Raw genomic sequence first — 14,414 nt, forward strand, 5'->3', positions numbered from 1 at the left:
AATACCATTAGCAATCACAAAGAAACAAACGGGAACAGCATTTTTCCCCTATAAATCACTCTGTTAGAAAAGTTTAAGCGAAGGGGTCTTTTCTCTCAACAGTAGTTGAGGTTTGGACTTCTGGGAGATTAGAAATTACATGAAGCGTAGCCCCTTACATATGATGGTTAGACAGACAGATAATGAGGTTTAGAGAGGAGGGAAGGAGATCAGACTCACTCCCTTGCCTATACAGGTGTCCTGTTTGCATTTCCAATAGTTTAGGATGTCTAAGCCACCCATTTCCTAGTGTTTTGCCCAACAGTGGCACCTATCTGAAATTCTCTCCCCAGCTCTGTACAGCTGCTCGTACTCTCCCAAGACCAAAAAAAGAAGGAAAAACCCCCTCTTCCAACAGCCCCTTAGTGACTTCACCTCCAGCTAACGCCCAAATTTCTCTCCACGCAGGTAGCACAGGACAGTGGGGAACACGACTCCCTTTGAACAGGGAACATTTATTCCACTGACGAGGACAGACAAAACCACGTAACCAAGCCGGATGGGATGCAGAACTTCATATTGCCTGGGTACAGCTACAGGAACATGGAGCCAAGCCTGGCCAAGGGTTGTCTCCGCATAGCAGCAGGTCTCGACCCCTTGAACATCACCATTCCCTAGTAGCCAGCCTCTGTTATGAATACCATTGCTATTTAATATTTGACTTGTTCCAACTACGGCTCTGTAAAAAAATATATGTATATATAAATAGAGCTGTAGATAAAACAGGTGGTGTTTCTTGCTTGCATAGGGACACCCACATGCAGGCTCACAGTAAAAAAGAGTCCCGTTTCAGGCGAGATATCAGAATATGGCTCTTAACAGCACCAGTCTGGTGACAGTTTGGCACCGCTGAATCACAGCGAGAGAGAGCCTAGCCCTGAATTACCAATGAGATACCAAAGCAGTGAGCACAGCACAGGCACTGCGGCAGCTTCAGTGAGGTTTGGGTCTAGAAAATGTTTCCTGAAGGCATTAAAATCAATCCCTTGCAATCAGAAAAGTCCAGATAATGTGTGTAGAGCAAAGCGGAGTTGCTGTAGTGACTGCAACTGATTTGTGCTGAGGGTCTCTACTGACTCAGATGAGAAACTCCAATCTTAGGTGCCTTAAATTTTGAGCTACAAAATAGAGTTTTATTTTCTTTCTTCCCCTCTTTTTCTCTCTTTCTTTCTTTCTGGTTAGTAGCTCAAATATGTTCCTACCCTGGGGGATCTGCCGCACAAGAATGTGACTGAGCTGTTTTTTCTCCCCCTCCTGCTGTAGGTGAAGCAAAACTGAAGGGTGGTTTGATTCTCCCTCAAGGAACAACATTCTTCAGTTATGAAATCGTCCCAGCCTCCTTTCCCTTGCTGAGCCGGGCTACCGAAAACCTGCAATCTCCGGGCCTCAAGCAAGGGACAGACCCTTCATGTCAATGCAGTTGTGAGACAAGAGCATTTGGTGGCTGTTTGGATCGGGGACCCTGTGGTCAGTGAGGAGGTGAGGATCGTTTTCCTCCTGCACAAGGTGTAAACGCGTCCCTTCATGCTACAGGAGACGTGGAGCATCCGATCGGAGAGCATCTGGCAGCGTGAGACACTCCACATGTCACTTATGAAAGCCTCCAGTCTTGCGACAAGGTGAAGGCACCAAGCTACCTGGGTTCATTTACTCACTGTGCCACAGACCCAGTGAATGCTTTTTGGGCAAGTCACTCGGACTTGTGCCTATGGGAGAAGTCCTCAGTTTTGCTGCACCGGCCAAATTCAAGTGCTATAGTCACCGGAGAGTCAGATACCCAGAACAGGTGCTTTAATTGCAAGCAAAGCATTTTGGTAAGACACTTTGATATGGGTTTAACTAACTGCCCCACACTGCAGACCCTTCAGCAGTTCTTATTTTGGTGTGACCTCTCACTGATGCACCAAAATAGTGCTGCTACTGTTAGCGCGGTGTCTCGGCTGCCCAGCTATAACAGGATAACAGCATCAGCCCATCAGCTGAAATCACCAGTTCTCCTGCTGCGTGCATGTAAAATGCCTGTTTGGGCTGCTGGAGCCCCACCACAATAGGCCCTGCCATGATACAAATCAAGGCTTTGTTCCCCGTTGGCTGCCGCGATGCTCTCTGGCGTATTTTTTAAAATTCACGCAGGAGGAAATGTCCAAGTCTCTTCTGAGTAACGCAGCAGGGGAAAAACAAACAAAACCCCAGTAACAGCCCCTGTCTGCTGACGGCGAGCGCTGGAAGAGCGCGGCGAACGTGGGAGATCAGCTGCACGCACGGATTCAGAAGGGCTCCCTGAAACGCATCCCAGACGTTCCCTCCTCTCCTCATATAAGGTCAAATTGTGTCACTTTGCTATTCAAGACAAAGCGATTTCAAGTGTCAGCCCTATCAGAAACCCGTAACTGTTTCTGGAGCTGTAACTGGAGCCAAAAGGAAAAAAGAAAGAAAAAAAAAGAGAGGATTTCCAAGCCTTCTTTGCTGGCGCTCTCTTAAGAGAAGGCAGCCATATTCCTCTATAGTTTTACATAGGGCCTCTGGACTTATCTTCTTGGCAGGAATTAAAAGCAAAGCAAGTCTGTCTCTCAGATGAACCCACTTGTGCTAGTGGGAAGTGCAGATCCTGACCCAGACATGCTGAAGCCAGCAGGATCAGGCGGGATTTTAAAAGTCAGGCTCCAAAAGCAAAGCAGGATAAAACAGTATTTTGGGGCTAAAATAGGCTCCTACTAACATCTGGGGAAAAAGACCAGATACTCAGAGTTAGCCAGGTATTTAAATGCTATTGCATTCAACAGCTTAGGACAAAACATCACTAGTATCTCCCACTTATCTCAGTTTGAGCTGGATCAGAGGTGGTTGCCTGAATTACCTCCCTGTCTTAGTTTGCCACTTTCAAGACCAGTGAAAGCAGAGCTGTTAATTGAGGGGGATTTCCTCAGGCCTCTGTTCTTCCTTGTATCCCACTATGGTATCAACACTGATGTGCTGACGGTCAACACTAAGTCCAGTCCCTAGGAACCATCTCCAGCTGGGACGGAGTTTAGACCTGCAATGTAGTGTGTCACCACCTATCATTTCCCCTCTGCAGTCACTGAGAGAGCCTAAAAAGGCAGCACGAAATGCCATGGGGTCAGGAAAGAAGTCAGACGTCCAGCCTGACCACTGAAAACACAATCAGCCCGTTCCTTTGTGTTCCTCACAATGGGCAGGTCATAGGATCACAGGATAATTCATGTTGAAAGGGACCTTAGGAGGTCTCTCGTCCAACCTCCTGCTCCAAGCAGGGTCAGCGATGACCCAGTTTTCCACGTTACCCATACGATCCCAGCAGAGGTTTGGAGATTGGAATAGTTGTTACCTGTGACTGAATTTTCACCCTGTAACAGAGGGGGTGGGTCGCCACCCTCCCTGCATTGGGGAGGCACAGAATTACTAGCTATTTCTATGAGAAGGCTTAGTTACCTTGCCTCTAGAAAAGGCCCTCTAGATCAAGCCTGAATTGCTTGGATGGGGTCCCGGGGGGAACAAAATTTTCCCTGCCTGTGTCACATTTCTCCAAGCTCAACGCTTGCCCTCATTAGTCCATTTTACATGGTCCTTTTTCACACGTTATGAAAAGCAAACATGAGTCACAGTTGACTTCTAGAGATCTCCGCTGTTACTCCTCCATGGACATTGCTGCCACCAGACCTGTAGCACTTTACTCACCTTTATCTAGCACGGGCCCAAAGATGGCTAAGCTGTCATTGACGGTTGTGCAGTTCCACCTCCTCCCTCGAAATTGGTGCTGGCACTCCTGGATCCCAATCTTCACCCCTTCTGCCACGCTGGGCATGATCTCCACATAGTTCCGACAAAAGCGCAGCTGCTTGGGGACCAGTCCTGGGATGCTCCCGCAGAGGATGGGCTGAGTACCCAGGGATGAATACTGGTGACCAATTGCCAAGGACCTGGAAAAAAAAAACACAAGGAAAAAGGGATGCTATCAGGCTGACTGATCTTCATACTTGGTTCCCAGCTATGAGGACAGAAAATCCACATTTTCAGTTCGTTTGTACCTCCCTTTTCTGCAGAGAGCATCCCTCCCACCACCATCCCTCCCCAAAACAGAATCATCTATCTTCTGAAATCTCCTACGGGCTTAGCAAGAAACTCCGCCTTCAACACCTTCCTTCCCTTTCCTTCGTCCTCTCAAAGCCCTGATCCATCATTGTGCTCTGTCTTCCCAAAGACGCTCTGCTCACACAGTAAGTTTCTCTTGCAGACAGGTGGCAGAAACCATACTTTTTTTTTTTTGAAAGCCAAGCCCATCTGTACAAGAGCAGGTGAGCTTTACAAAAAAAAAATCTTTGCAGATGAGGAAGCCCAGGGATTAGAAAGTCAAAAGTGCTTTCAGAGCTACACAAGGTAATAACACCAACAGTAGAAGAGACCAAACTCCAAGTCTTTGGAGAGGGGAACACCAAAAAACAACAACTCTCTTAAAATTCACCAGTGTGCCCTATGTGTATTAACCTTACCAAGTAACTTCTGTGCACTGAAACTGCCCCTAAAGATTCAAGCAGTTTCGACCTCAAGAGCTTAAAAAGACTGGCTCTGAGACAGATACTGCAGGAGGGATATGTAAATTCACTACCCCGTGACACTTTTAAAAGCAGTTAAATTTCCTGTGCTATAGAGGAAAAGGGATGGAAATACAGTCCTGCTGGAATGGAAATAATTTGAGGAAAGATTCTTCTGTGGCTCAGTGCAGGTCCAATATCAATGCTATTTCCTTGTGTCAGAAATGGTACTCGTTACTAGAAATACTCATGCATGGGTGCATGAAAGTTGGGGCCATGGCTGGCATATTTGTAACCTCCCTGAAAGTAAGGTCTGGAAAAGATTTTCTGCTGTTTATCAACGTATTTCCATACATGTTTAATTTAGGCATGTGCTTTGAATGGAGTGTCCATGAACCACTATGTTGGCTGAAGCCTTAGAGACAGACAAGACAGCTATGCAGACAGACCAGCAGATATATAACTAATTAGATAGTTTTTAAAGTGTTTTTCCTGGTGCTTCTAATAATAACCTTGATTAATAAAACTGAAGGGATATTTAAAATATAATTTCCTTTTCTTCTAATTAAATCTCTTGATTGACTTTTCTGCTCAGAATTAATGACAAACAAACCTGCTTGGGCAGTACGCGTTTTTGTTTACATTAATTGTTTGCTGTGTGGTTTTCATTTGGGAGCAGCCTAGTGTGTTTGAATTATCAACAGGGCAGTCAAAGAATATGCCTTTACTCTGTTTTGCACAAACTAAAAAAAAATTACAAGAGTTCTCTCAGTGTTAGAGTACAGAAGAAAATTAACTTGACTTTAGAACTTTTCTTGACAGGGGTAAAAGTTGTTTGAAAGTGTCAGTCCCTTTATGGGGAGAAAGGTACTTGTAGCCAGTTAACTGCCCTCCTGGTGGGTACCCTGCCATGAAGGTACAGATGTGAAAAGGAGATCGACATCCAGATGCTCAGCTGCCAGCATCACTTCAAAGGTTTTTAGGCTGAGCTCAGTGGCTTTTCTAGGTGTGCATAGACTAGGCCTCACAAATCAGTCCTTTCCAGGCAGGTGGGACATGGGATTATCCAGTTCTGGATCCCAAATGCTCCTAGGTAGACTGACACCCAGATAATCAGCTCCGCCAAGATGGTGCCCTTCAAGACATTGCCCAGTAAATGAACTTCAGACACAAAAGGTGCCTGGGAAAGCAAAGGGTTTTCAGCTCTGTTCCTAAACTTAGTCACCTATATTCCACATCAGCTGCACTTCTGGGGAAAAATTCATCTCGTCTAAAATTAGAGGAAAATCTATCCTAACTTAGGGAAGGCGTATGAGACAAGTAGCATGAACTGCCTTCTAGAAGTGCCTCTCTCTTTCCATCACATTAAAAAAGGAACCCAGGCAGCTCATGTTGACTAGGAATTTTGTTCATCTCACCTACCTTCAGATCTCTGCAGCACAGACATCACCAGCTGAACTACTCACCCCAGGCTGCTTTTGTAATCAGTGGAGAGAAACAGGCACTTCTAGAGCACGATTCATCTGCCCTATTTTAGATGTCTGCTGTACAATGAGGTGAATCATGCACTTGACTCCATTGACCGTATTGACTAGACGTCATTGGCTTTTAAGACAGCCTGGGTGACTGGTTGAGTAGGATATGTCTGCACTGCAAAAGTCTCCAGATGAATCATGCCATGATACCTAATATTTGGGGTGGCTAAGTTGGATGAAAAAAGTCCTACCCAGGATAGCTAAGTGCTGTGTTGGATCCCATGCAAATAGCTCAGTTCTGTTGTAGGAAACAGGCAAGTTCCTGCAGGAGCCCACAAGAGGGGAACCAGCTAACTTGTTTTCCTTATGAATGTGGCTTGATGCAGGTCCTCTTGAGCTTTGGATTAAGGGAACCACTAGTGACAGAAAAGCATCTGTGTAATACATCCCACGCCAGGCCAAAGGGTGCTTCTGCTTTGACTTCACTGTGACATTTTTGTTTCACTGGTAAGTTATATACAAAACATTCTTGGACCAAGGAAAGTGGTCTAAAGTTCTGCTTTGGGCTTCAGAGGACCTGCTGCGTGTTGCCTTACTGCATATGTGGAGTCTTAAGTCTCAGCCCATAAAACCCCCTGAGGACTGGGAGCAAGGAGCTATTCACTGAAGCTAAGTTTAGGCTTGAAAATTAGATTGTCTTAATCTCCTTCTATAAACACTGGGGAGAAATAGATACCTTCAGTGAACTATCCATAGATAAGCATTAACTAAGTTAATAAGCGCTAACTTAGTTGCTCTGACATCCTTCAGAGAATAGTTCCTCCACTAGAAGGAGGGATTAGAGGGAGGCTAGGATGGCTACTTCAAATGCCTATTCCCACATCAACTAAAGCCAACAGCATCCTTTCCAAAACATTCAAGAGAGCCTCATCCAGTTCCCTCTGAAGGCAAAGTTTCCACTGAGGTAGAACCAGTCCGCTGTAGGCTCCATCCATCACCTTGTGAAGTCAGGAGGAATTTCTAGATCTATTTCAATAGGACCTGGATGAAGTTTTAGGATTCCAGTCTCATAAACTCTAATTTATGTGAACAGTCGTACTCATGCCCATGTCTATGTTTTTCAGTGGCTAGCAAAGGTATGGTAAAAAGACCAGCCACAGGAAAAGCAGTTTATAAGCTGGTGCCCTAAACCATTCGTTTCCATTGCTGGGAAGATCATCTAAGATAAAAAAAAAAAAAAAGTAGAAATATTTCTAATTGCTTTTCACACAACTCCCTTCTCAATACAGTAGGGAAACAGTCACACCTTGCTTTGATCTGTGTTACAGTCTGGAAAGTTTAATCTGCAAAAGACAATCTCCAGCAAGAGTCTTGTTCTCAAGGCGTCATCAGGCACTAAGATAGTGTAATGTAAATTTGGCATTTCATGGAGGAGAGTGTAGTCACTTGACTTTCAGTTGAAGATACAGGGTGGAATCTCAAAACATCTCTCCATGAACAGTGCCTCTGCTGTTAAACACAGCTAAGCGCAGTCCTCTTCCTAATTCACTTGCAGACTCCAAAGTGCAACAACATCAACCGGAGCGCCTTCTTTTGGTCTCTACTTTGCTTCCAGCATCCAGATGAAAACACTTTCTCTCTCTCTCTAAAGTCAATTTATCTTTAGGAGAACCAAGTTCTTTCAGCCTTCTGTTATTTTTATTGATCATGAGATATGAAAAAACCCACCCCAAAACAAAACTCAAACCTTTGGAAAAGATTGGGAAAGCCTATAAAGATCAGAATCTCATTTCACTGTTACTCAACTTTCTAGTAGCTCCCATCATTCATTTCTCTCACTGTTTCCATTGATCAAATCTGTCTTTTGCATCTTCCACTCTCCTGCAATGTGCTTCTAAACTGTCTTCTGCATGTTGGTAATTTTGAAATTGTGTTGTGGAGAAATGGGCCAAGTGTCAACTATTGTGATGTAAGCAGACATCGCCTTCAAACTTCTTAAGTACCAACACTTCCTGGACACATTGCCATCACCCTCTTCTTTTTCACTGGGGATTCATGAAGCATTCGAGTTTTCAAAAATATTTATGCCCAACAGGTACTGCTTAAGTCTGAAGCAAGACAAAGGGGCAAAGAGCTGTTTTTTCAAACCAATTAGTTTTTTCTTACCATGAGCTCAGGAGGAACCATGAAAGTACTATTTTGTATGTCCACAGCCAAGGTTCTTGTCTTATCTTTAAGCCTTGCATGCCCTGAAGTGTTTAATTCAGCCTTCAGTGAGCATTTTTCTTTGCCAACACACCTAGAGAGCTCTTCATTTCCTTTATCTCAGTCTACCTGCTCCTTCAACACAGCAGTTGTAAGTAAGTGCACAGTCACTTTCTTAATAAATTACATGTACCCTCCCTCTTGGAATGGACACCACAGCCAGTTTATGAGGAAAAATATGCAAGAAATATATGCTCATAGTTTCTTCAGGAAAAGAGAAGACTTCAGTTTTGGATGACTTTGCTGTACAGCAGAATTTCTTGGCACCACTCTACTGCCTTTTCAAGATTCCTACCTTCTCAATATGGTTGTCAAAAGCCCTTGACACATCAGTAGCAGCATGTACAGGGGCGTACACCTACTTGCTTCTTCCTGAACTCCATTATTCTTGAACTCTCTAGGAGGTCTATTTTGCTATTCATCTTGGAGAGGCCCTTTGCCAGCTCTGAGTGCTGCTGAGAGCTTCCTCAGTGGAGGTCCTTCTGGGGTCCCAGACACAAGTAAAATAATTGCATTTATTAATGTTGTACAGCAGGAGTGAAGCTCGTCTGTGCAATGACCCAGCCTAAGATGCAGAGAATACTTAACTTCCTGCTGAATACTGAGAACTGAGCAATAGCAGTGGCACTGCTCCTTTTGTCTTTTCACACAGATGCAAGGCACAGATGCAGTCAGTCCTGGTGCAGAGGCTGACTTATGTTAAAAGATGTCCACCTCCTTATGGTAGAAGTCATTTATGTTCTTCTGCTGCTCCCTTTGCATGGTGACCCCTTACAAGAGGATGTCATGCCAGCTCCAAATGCTTTCCCATAATCCATTCAGATTTCAAGAGGCTCACCTCCCACTCCTTTCCTTTCTCTCTCATTTTTGCTGCCTCCCCATGGTGCAACACCTAACTTCTGAAGACAAATCTCACCCTTACTATGAAGAAGGGGGCAAGTTTTGAAGAGAGCTGTTGATCCAAAAGATGTACATTCACAACACACCCTTGGTATTATGACACTAAATATGGGAAGGAGCCTCTGGGGTTGAAGAATGTGGCTTGGAGAAGTCTTCATAAGCCCTGCCAAGCTATAAGCAAAACCCAGCAACTATTGTCTCACATCTCCTGGTACTAGGTCAGAAGGGCTCAGAGGAAAGTTGCTTGCCGGTGATGAGCAGGTAGCCCTTACTCCATTCTAGAGCACCAGAATTAGGCCCTTTGCATTGCCCTAACCGTAATCTCCTGTGGGCTGCTAAGATCAAGCAGAGTGAACTTCACACGTCTGAGGACATGTGTAAGAACACGCTTGGGGCAAACTGAGCTACTAGAAGGCTGTGAAATTTCTCCAAATGGAAACTGCTGCGAATGGACAACGGCACCTGAATGTTCAAAAGACTCACAGGATAGGATCTATCTGTCAGTCTTGATTTGGTCCCCTCGCACCCAGGACACTGCACAGGGCTGGCATGCATGACAGAAGAGATATGGTAGACCATGACATGGTTCGACTATGGTCATGGTGGCTATGGTATGATGTGACAGCTGGAGGCTGGGTATGACATCCCAGAGCATCTCAACCTCATCAGAGGTAGAGACCATGCTTAGGAGAGGTCATTGAGCCTACTGCGTCTTCTTTTCCATTCCCGTAACATACATCAGTCTCCCTGAAACCCTCCTGCAGAGACTCGAACCACCAGCTCAGAGGTCAGGTTGGTGGACTTAGAAAAATTAATAATTTGCATTCACTTAATGGCATTTTTTTTTTACCAGAAAATATAAATATTTTAGAATATATTGTGATTATTTTTCTAGCTTCACAATAAAATGAAAATAAAACCTGGAGAAATTTTAGAAGGGAAGGGAAGGGGTGGAAAAGAAAGGGAAGGGAAAATGTCAAATCCCATCTTTTTAAATGGAAAATGGAATCATTCTGCTAACTAATGTCCTTACTAAGTGGATTTTATTTTCTTCTGTAGCATTAAAACCATACCCCAAACCCAAACAATCACAAAACGTGAGCTATAATAAAAATTTTAATTACTGTTTTAGTTCAAAATGTTTTAGCTGAAATCTTGAAGAACTGAAAACCACCGTAACACACATCAATAAAGTGATTGGATTAGCTCTAGAAGACATGAATCAAGTAACTGATTATCAGGAAAAAGTATTTTTCAGTCTGGACTTTTTAGTTCTCTATTGCCCAGTAAAGGCCTTAGCTCTCTACCAGTAAACCCAGAAGTGGCATATTGTAGTTCAGAAATTATAAGTGTCTGTGCAATTGATTCTAGCGAGTCTTCAACTTCTGGTCTCTGAGCTTTTAGATATCCACAGATTATTTCTAAGAGGTCCACAAAAAGAACTAAGAAATCTAAGTCTCTTGTGAGTCAGCTAAAATTCACTGTGCAGGTGTCTGTCCTTCCAGATTGTTTTTTTTTTAAGTCTTGAAAAAAGGACTGAAAACTATGAAATTTACTGTTCTTTTCACTTCTGTTCTTAGATATCTGTTCTTTCATCTTAAAGTAGAGCATAAGAGCTATATTTAAATTCTTTTTCTGTTCTAGCCCATAAAGTATGCACATAATTTTGTAGCTGGGTCTGATCCTGCAAACACACAGGCATGGAAGTAACTCTTCTCCCATGTATAATTCCCTCACCCTTGCCCTGCATTAATAATAATGCTGCTGCTGATGATGCAGCATTATATTTCTCTAGTACCTTTCATCAGAGGATCTCTAAGCGTGGGACTCCTCTCACCCGACTCTGACCATTTAAAAGTGAGGCATCCTGGCCAAGGTAGCTGTCTACTAGAGTCCGTGGAGCGAGATCAGCACCTCCAGAGGGCAATTCAGCCTACCCTAAGATAGGTGCCTCAGATAGGTGGGTTGAATCACTGGAGATGCCTAGGAGGCTGCACTGGCTGTAGAGAAGCTTGGGTGAGGAGCATAAACTAGACGCCTTGTTTTTAGCTAGCTAAAGCTAGGAACCAGGAATCTCACCCATTTTAGCTGAATCTCAGAAATCCCTGCAAAGCTGGCAAGAAGGCACCAAGGGAAGTCTTTGCTGAGCAGCAGAAGGCAGCTACCTATAATGAAGAGTATGGCAGCTTATTTACAACACACAGCAACAGTTTGGGTCTGGAATTGGAAAATAGCAGACTTGATGGTAACTTCAAGTGGATGCTAAGACAGCTGTGTATAATTATCCGAGTTGAGTTTTGGCCAGGACAGTTAATTCCCACAGGAACTAAGGCACACCACAACACTCAGCACCTTCCACTCTAAGTGCAAGACCAGTTTCTTTGACTTTGTCTTCCCCTAGGATCTACAGAATAGAATAGAACAGAATAGAATACGAGTATTAACAACCCAGTTGCTTGCAAAAAGTCTCAGGAACTCTTTAATTACCCTAGGCAATTAACTCTTCTGTTACACATGCCATCAGAAAAACAACCCATCCAGCAGAATAATGGCCCCTCAAACCATTATTTTCAAGCCTGGCTCAAGAACACAGAGACCCTGATATTGTTTCCACACCACATCCTACATCCGGGGCTTCTGCACGGAGGTCTCCCTGCTGAGAGCTGCCTCCATCCATCTCCATTTATCTTGTAAAATTTGCCAGGATCTCCGTACAGGGTATTAGAGATGTATAAGCCTTAACATTTTAATCTGCCACCTACACTGCAGTTTATGAGAGCTGTAAATCTCGTGGTTATAATGAACTCATCTAATGATATTGCTGATGGACAAATTTACCTGGGATGAGGAACAACAGTTACTTGCAAATGAAAGAAGAGTAATTTAAAGTTTCATGTAAACACCTTTGCTGCCTTACTTGTGACTTCTCCCAGCCTACAATATGTCAGGGTTTCATGACAAATGGAAAGTATGTATGTATGTGTGTTTGCAATGCAAAGATTGGCTGGCCTGGAAGAGAATCTGCCTGTTTATACCCGGAATAATGCTCATATATCTTGGGCATTGGAAACACATTTTAGATGGAAATAGGCCAGATGTGCTGTGTCAGTTGTGCGAAACTGGAGGGATGGAAGGAAAAGAGAAGGCAACATATTAGGCAAATACTTGAAAAGTGCCGAACTGAGACAGGAGCCTATGTCCTGTTTTCAAAAATGACTTTGCCTGCAGTCTTTAAAGATATTTAGACTCCTACTATGAATTTCAATAGTAATTAGGAGTGTGGCTGGTCTTATCCCTTCTAATTTGCCCACCTCCCAGAGCATCCAGACCTGAACCTATTTTAAATGATCAGCAATATAAATTATGTACTGTGGTTTCAAACCTCTCATTAATGTTCATCCCCCTGAACTGAGGTCCGTTCTGAGCTATGGCAGTGCTAAATACCTTTGAGGACTGGGCTCAAAGACCTAAGATGCTTGCGAAGATTGGATTTGGGCTTCTAAATTGCTTAATGCTTAAGTGCTTGGGGGAATTTTATCCTGAAACTACTTAGCGTTGAAGCTAATTTTGAAATGAGAACCATGGATGTGAAGGTCTGTCATTTTTCTTCATTAACAGTGTGTTTAGGTAACCCTGTGTGAACAGCATGGTTTTCAGGGTCCTACCCAGTCTTCTAATGCACAGAGACACACATATTTCTTGCCCTTTTCCTCCAAAGTTGTCTTTTGAAGATGCATTTGGTCACGCTGAACACAGACACACACACACACACACACACGTCTGCAAGCTCCTTCTTTGGCTTTAACTGAGTCATCAGGCTCATCAAATGTGTGAACTCACGCTATAATGTTCTCCCAGAAAAATAACAAATTGATTTCATTTTTACAGGCTACAGCATGCTATATAATTGGAGACACTGCCTTGTCAACTCAGACCGGTCTGACCCGACCAGAGACATTGCTTACAGCTGTTTACGGAGCCATAAAGTTTCCTCCTCTTTGTTTTTCCTTCCTTTTGCACTCTCTCTCTTTTTTCTTTCCCCTTCTCCCTTTAATAAATCCTGTAGCTACTTTTTGTTCTGGTCATAAAATACTGTTAAGGGAAGTGCAAGAAGCCTTGATTTAGAAAAGTGTTTCAGTCTATGCTTCAGGTTAACACTGCACATGTTTAAAACTGAGCTTGTGTTTAAATACTTTCCTTGCACCAAGGCATTTAGTGAGCAACTTTTTGTTACAGCTGCATGTGTTTTTTTTAATTACCAATAATGAATTAGAAGTTTTGATTGAGCCTTTTCAGGGATCGTTTCCTTTTCAGACTTGCAGAACAGCTCCAGTTGCAACAGGAATTTTGCCATTTTTACCCATATATTGTCACTGCATCTGAATCCTGATCATCTGTGGAAGAGCAGAAGACCGGCTCTCCTAGACTTGTTCATCTGCTCTGCTGAAACTGCCAGTTAGAGCTGGGCACAATTTTTTTTGCATGAATCCATTTCCCAATGAAAAAATGTATTTAATATACTTAAAAAAATGAACTCTGACAACTCCTGAGCATTTTGCACGTGTATGGAGCTTGCCACATTTGCCAAGCACTCAGAAAAAGGTACATTTTTTCTGAAGGTTCCCAAAATACAGTTTTATGGGGGGTTGTTTTGCATAAGATTTTACTTTGTGTAAATATCTTTTACATTTATTTTAAAATCCTCAGAAGCTCAAAATTGAAATGAAATGTTTTGATTCCTGTGGAAAAAGAAGTTATGATCTACTTGGAATGATATTCCTATAAATGCTTGACTTTCCAAACATGAAAAAAGGTGCTTTCATTTTGAACTACTGAACTGACCAAAAAAAAAAAAAAACCCACACAAAGAGCTTTTAATCTAGTTGTACTATCCATCAAAATACCATTTAACTACTTTGCAATAAATTATGGTTGTGCTTCCTTTCATATCATCCATTCATCATGGATTCATCACAGAGTCTGCTCCTCTTCTGGTCTGAAATGTCACAGTACTGCTTTCATTCAATCTCTCTGAAAGGCTCCAGGACTGATTAATACTAAATCAACTCTGCACTGTCCCAAAGTCTCTGCATAGGTGTGAATACACCTTATGCCCTCTTTGAGGGCCATTTCTGTACGCAGGATGGATTTAGGACAAACAAGAATTTGGATCTTGGTCCAAACA

The 14,414-nt window shown here is 43.1% G+C and overlaps 1 protein-coding gene across 1 annotated transcript in view; it reads right to left on the reverse strand.

Moving 5' to 3' along the window:
• The window catches only part of WNT3A (Wnt family member 3A), an 87,577-nt gene that overhangs the window by 33,398 nt on the left and 39,765 nt on the right, over positions 1 to 14,414 (reverse strand). Inside the window, exon 2 of the mRNA XM_013946461.2 lies at positions 3,736 to 3,977. Within this exon, the coding sequence (XP_013801915.1) occupies positions 3,736 to 3,977 (242 nt within the window). The remainder of the gene's footprint in view (positions 1 to 3,735; positions 3,978 to 14,414) is intronic.

Source organism: Apteryx mantelli, chromosome 2, assembly GCF_036417845.1.
Source record: "Apteryx mantelli isolate bAptMan1 chromosome 2, bAptMan1.hap1, whole genome shotgun sequence".
Classification (NCBI taxonomy): Eukaryota; Metazoa; Chordata; class Aves; order Apterygiformes; family Apterygidae; genus Apteryx; species Apteryx mantelli.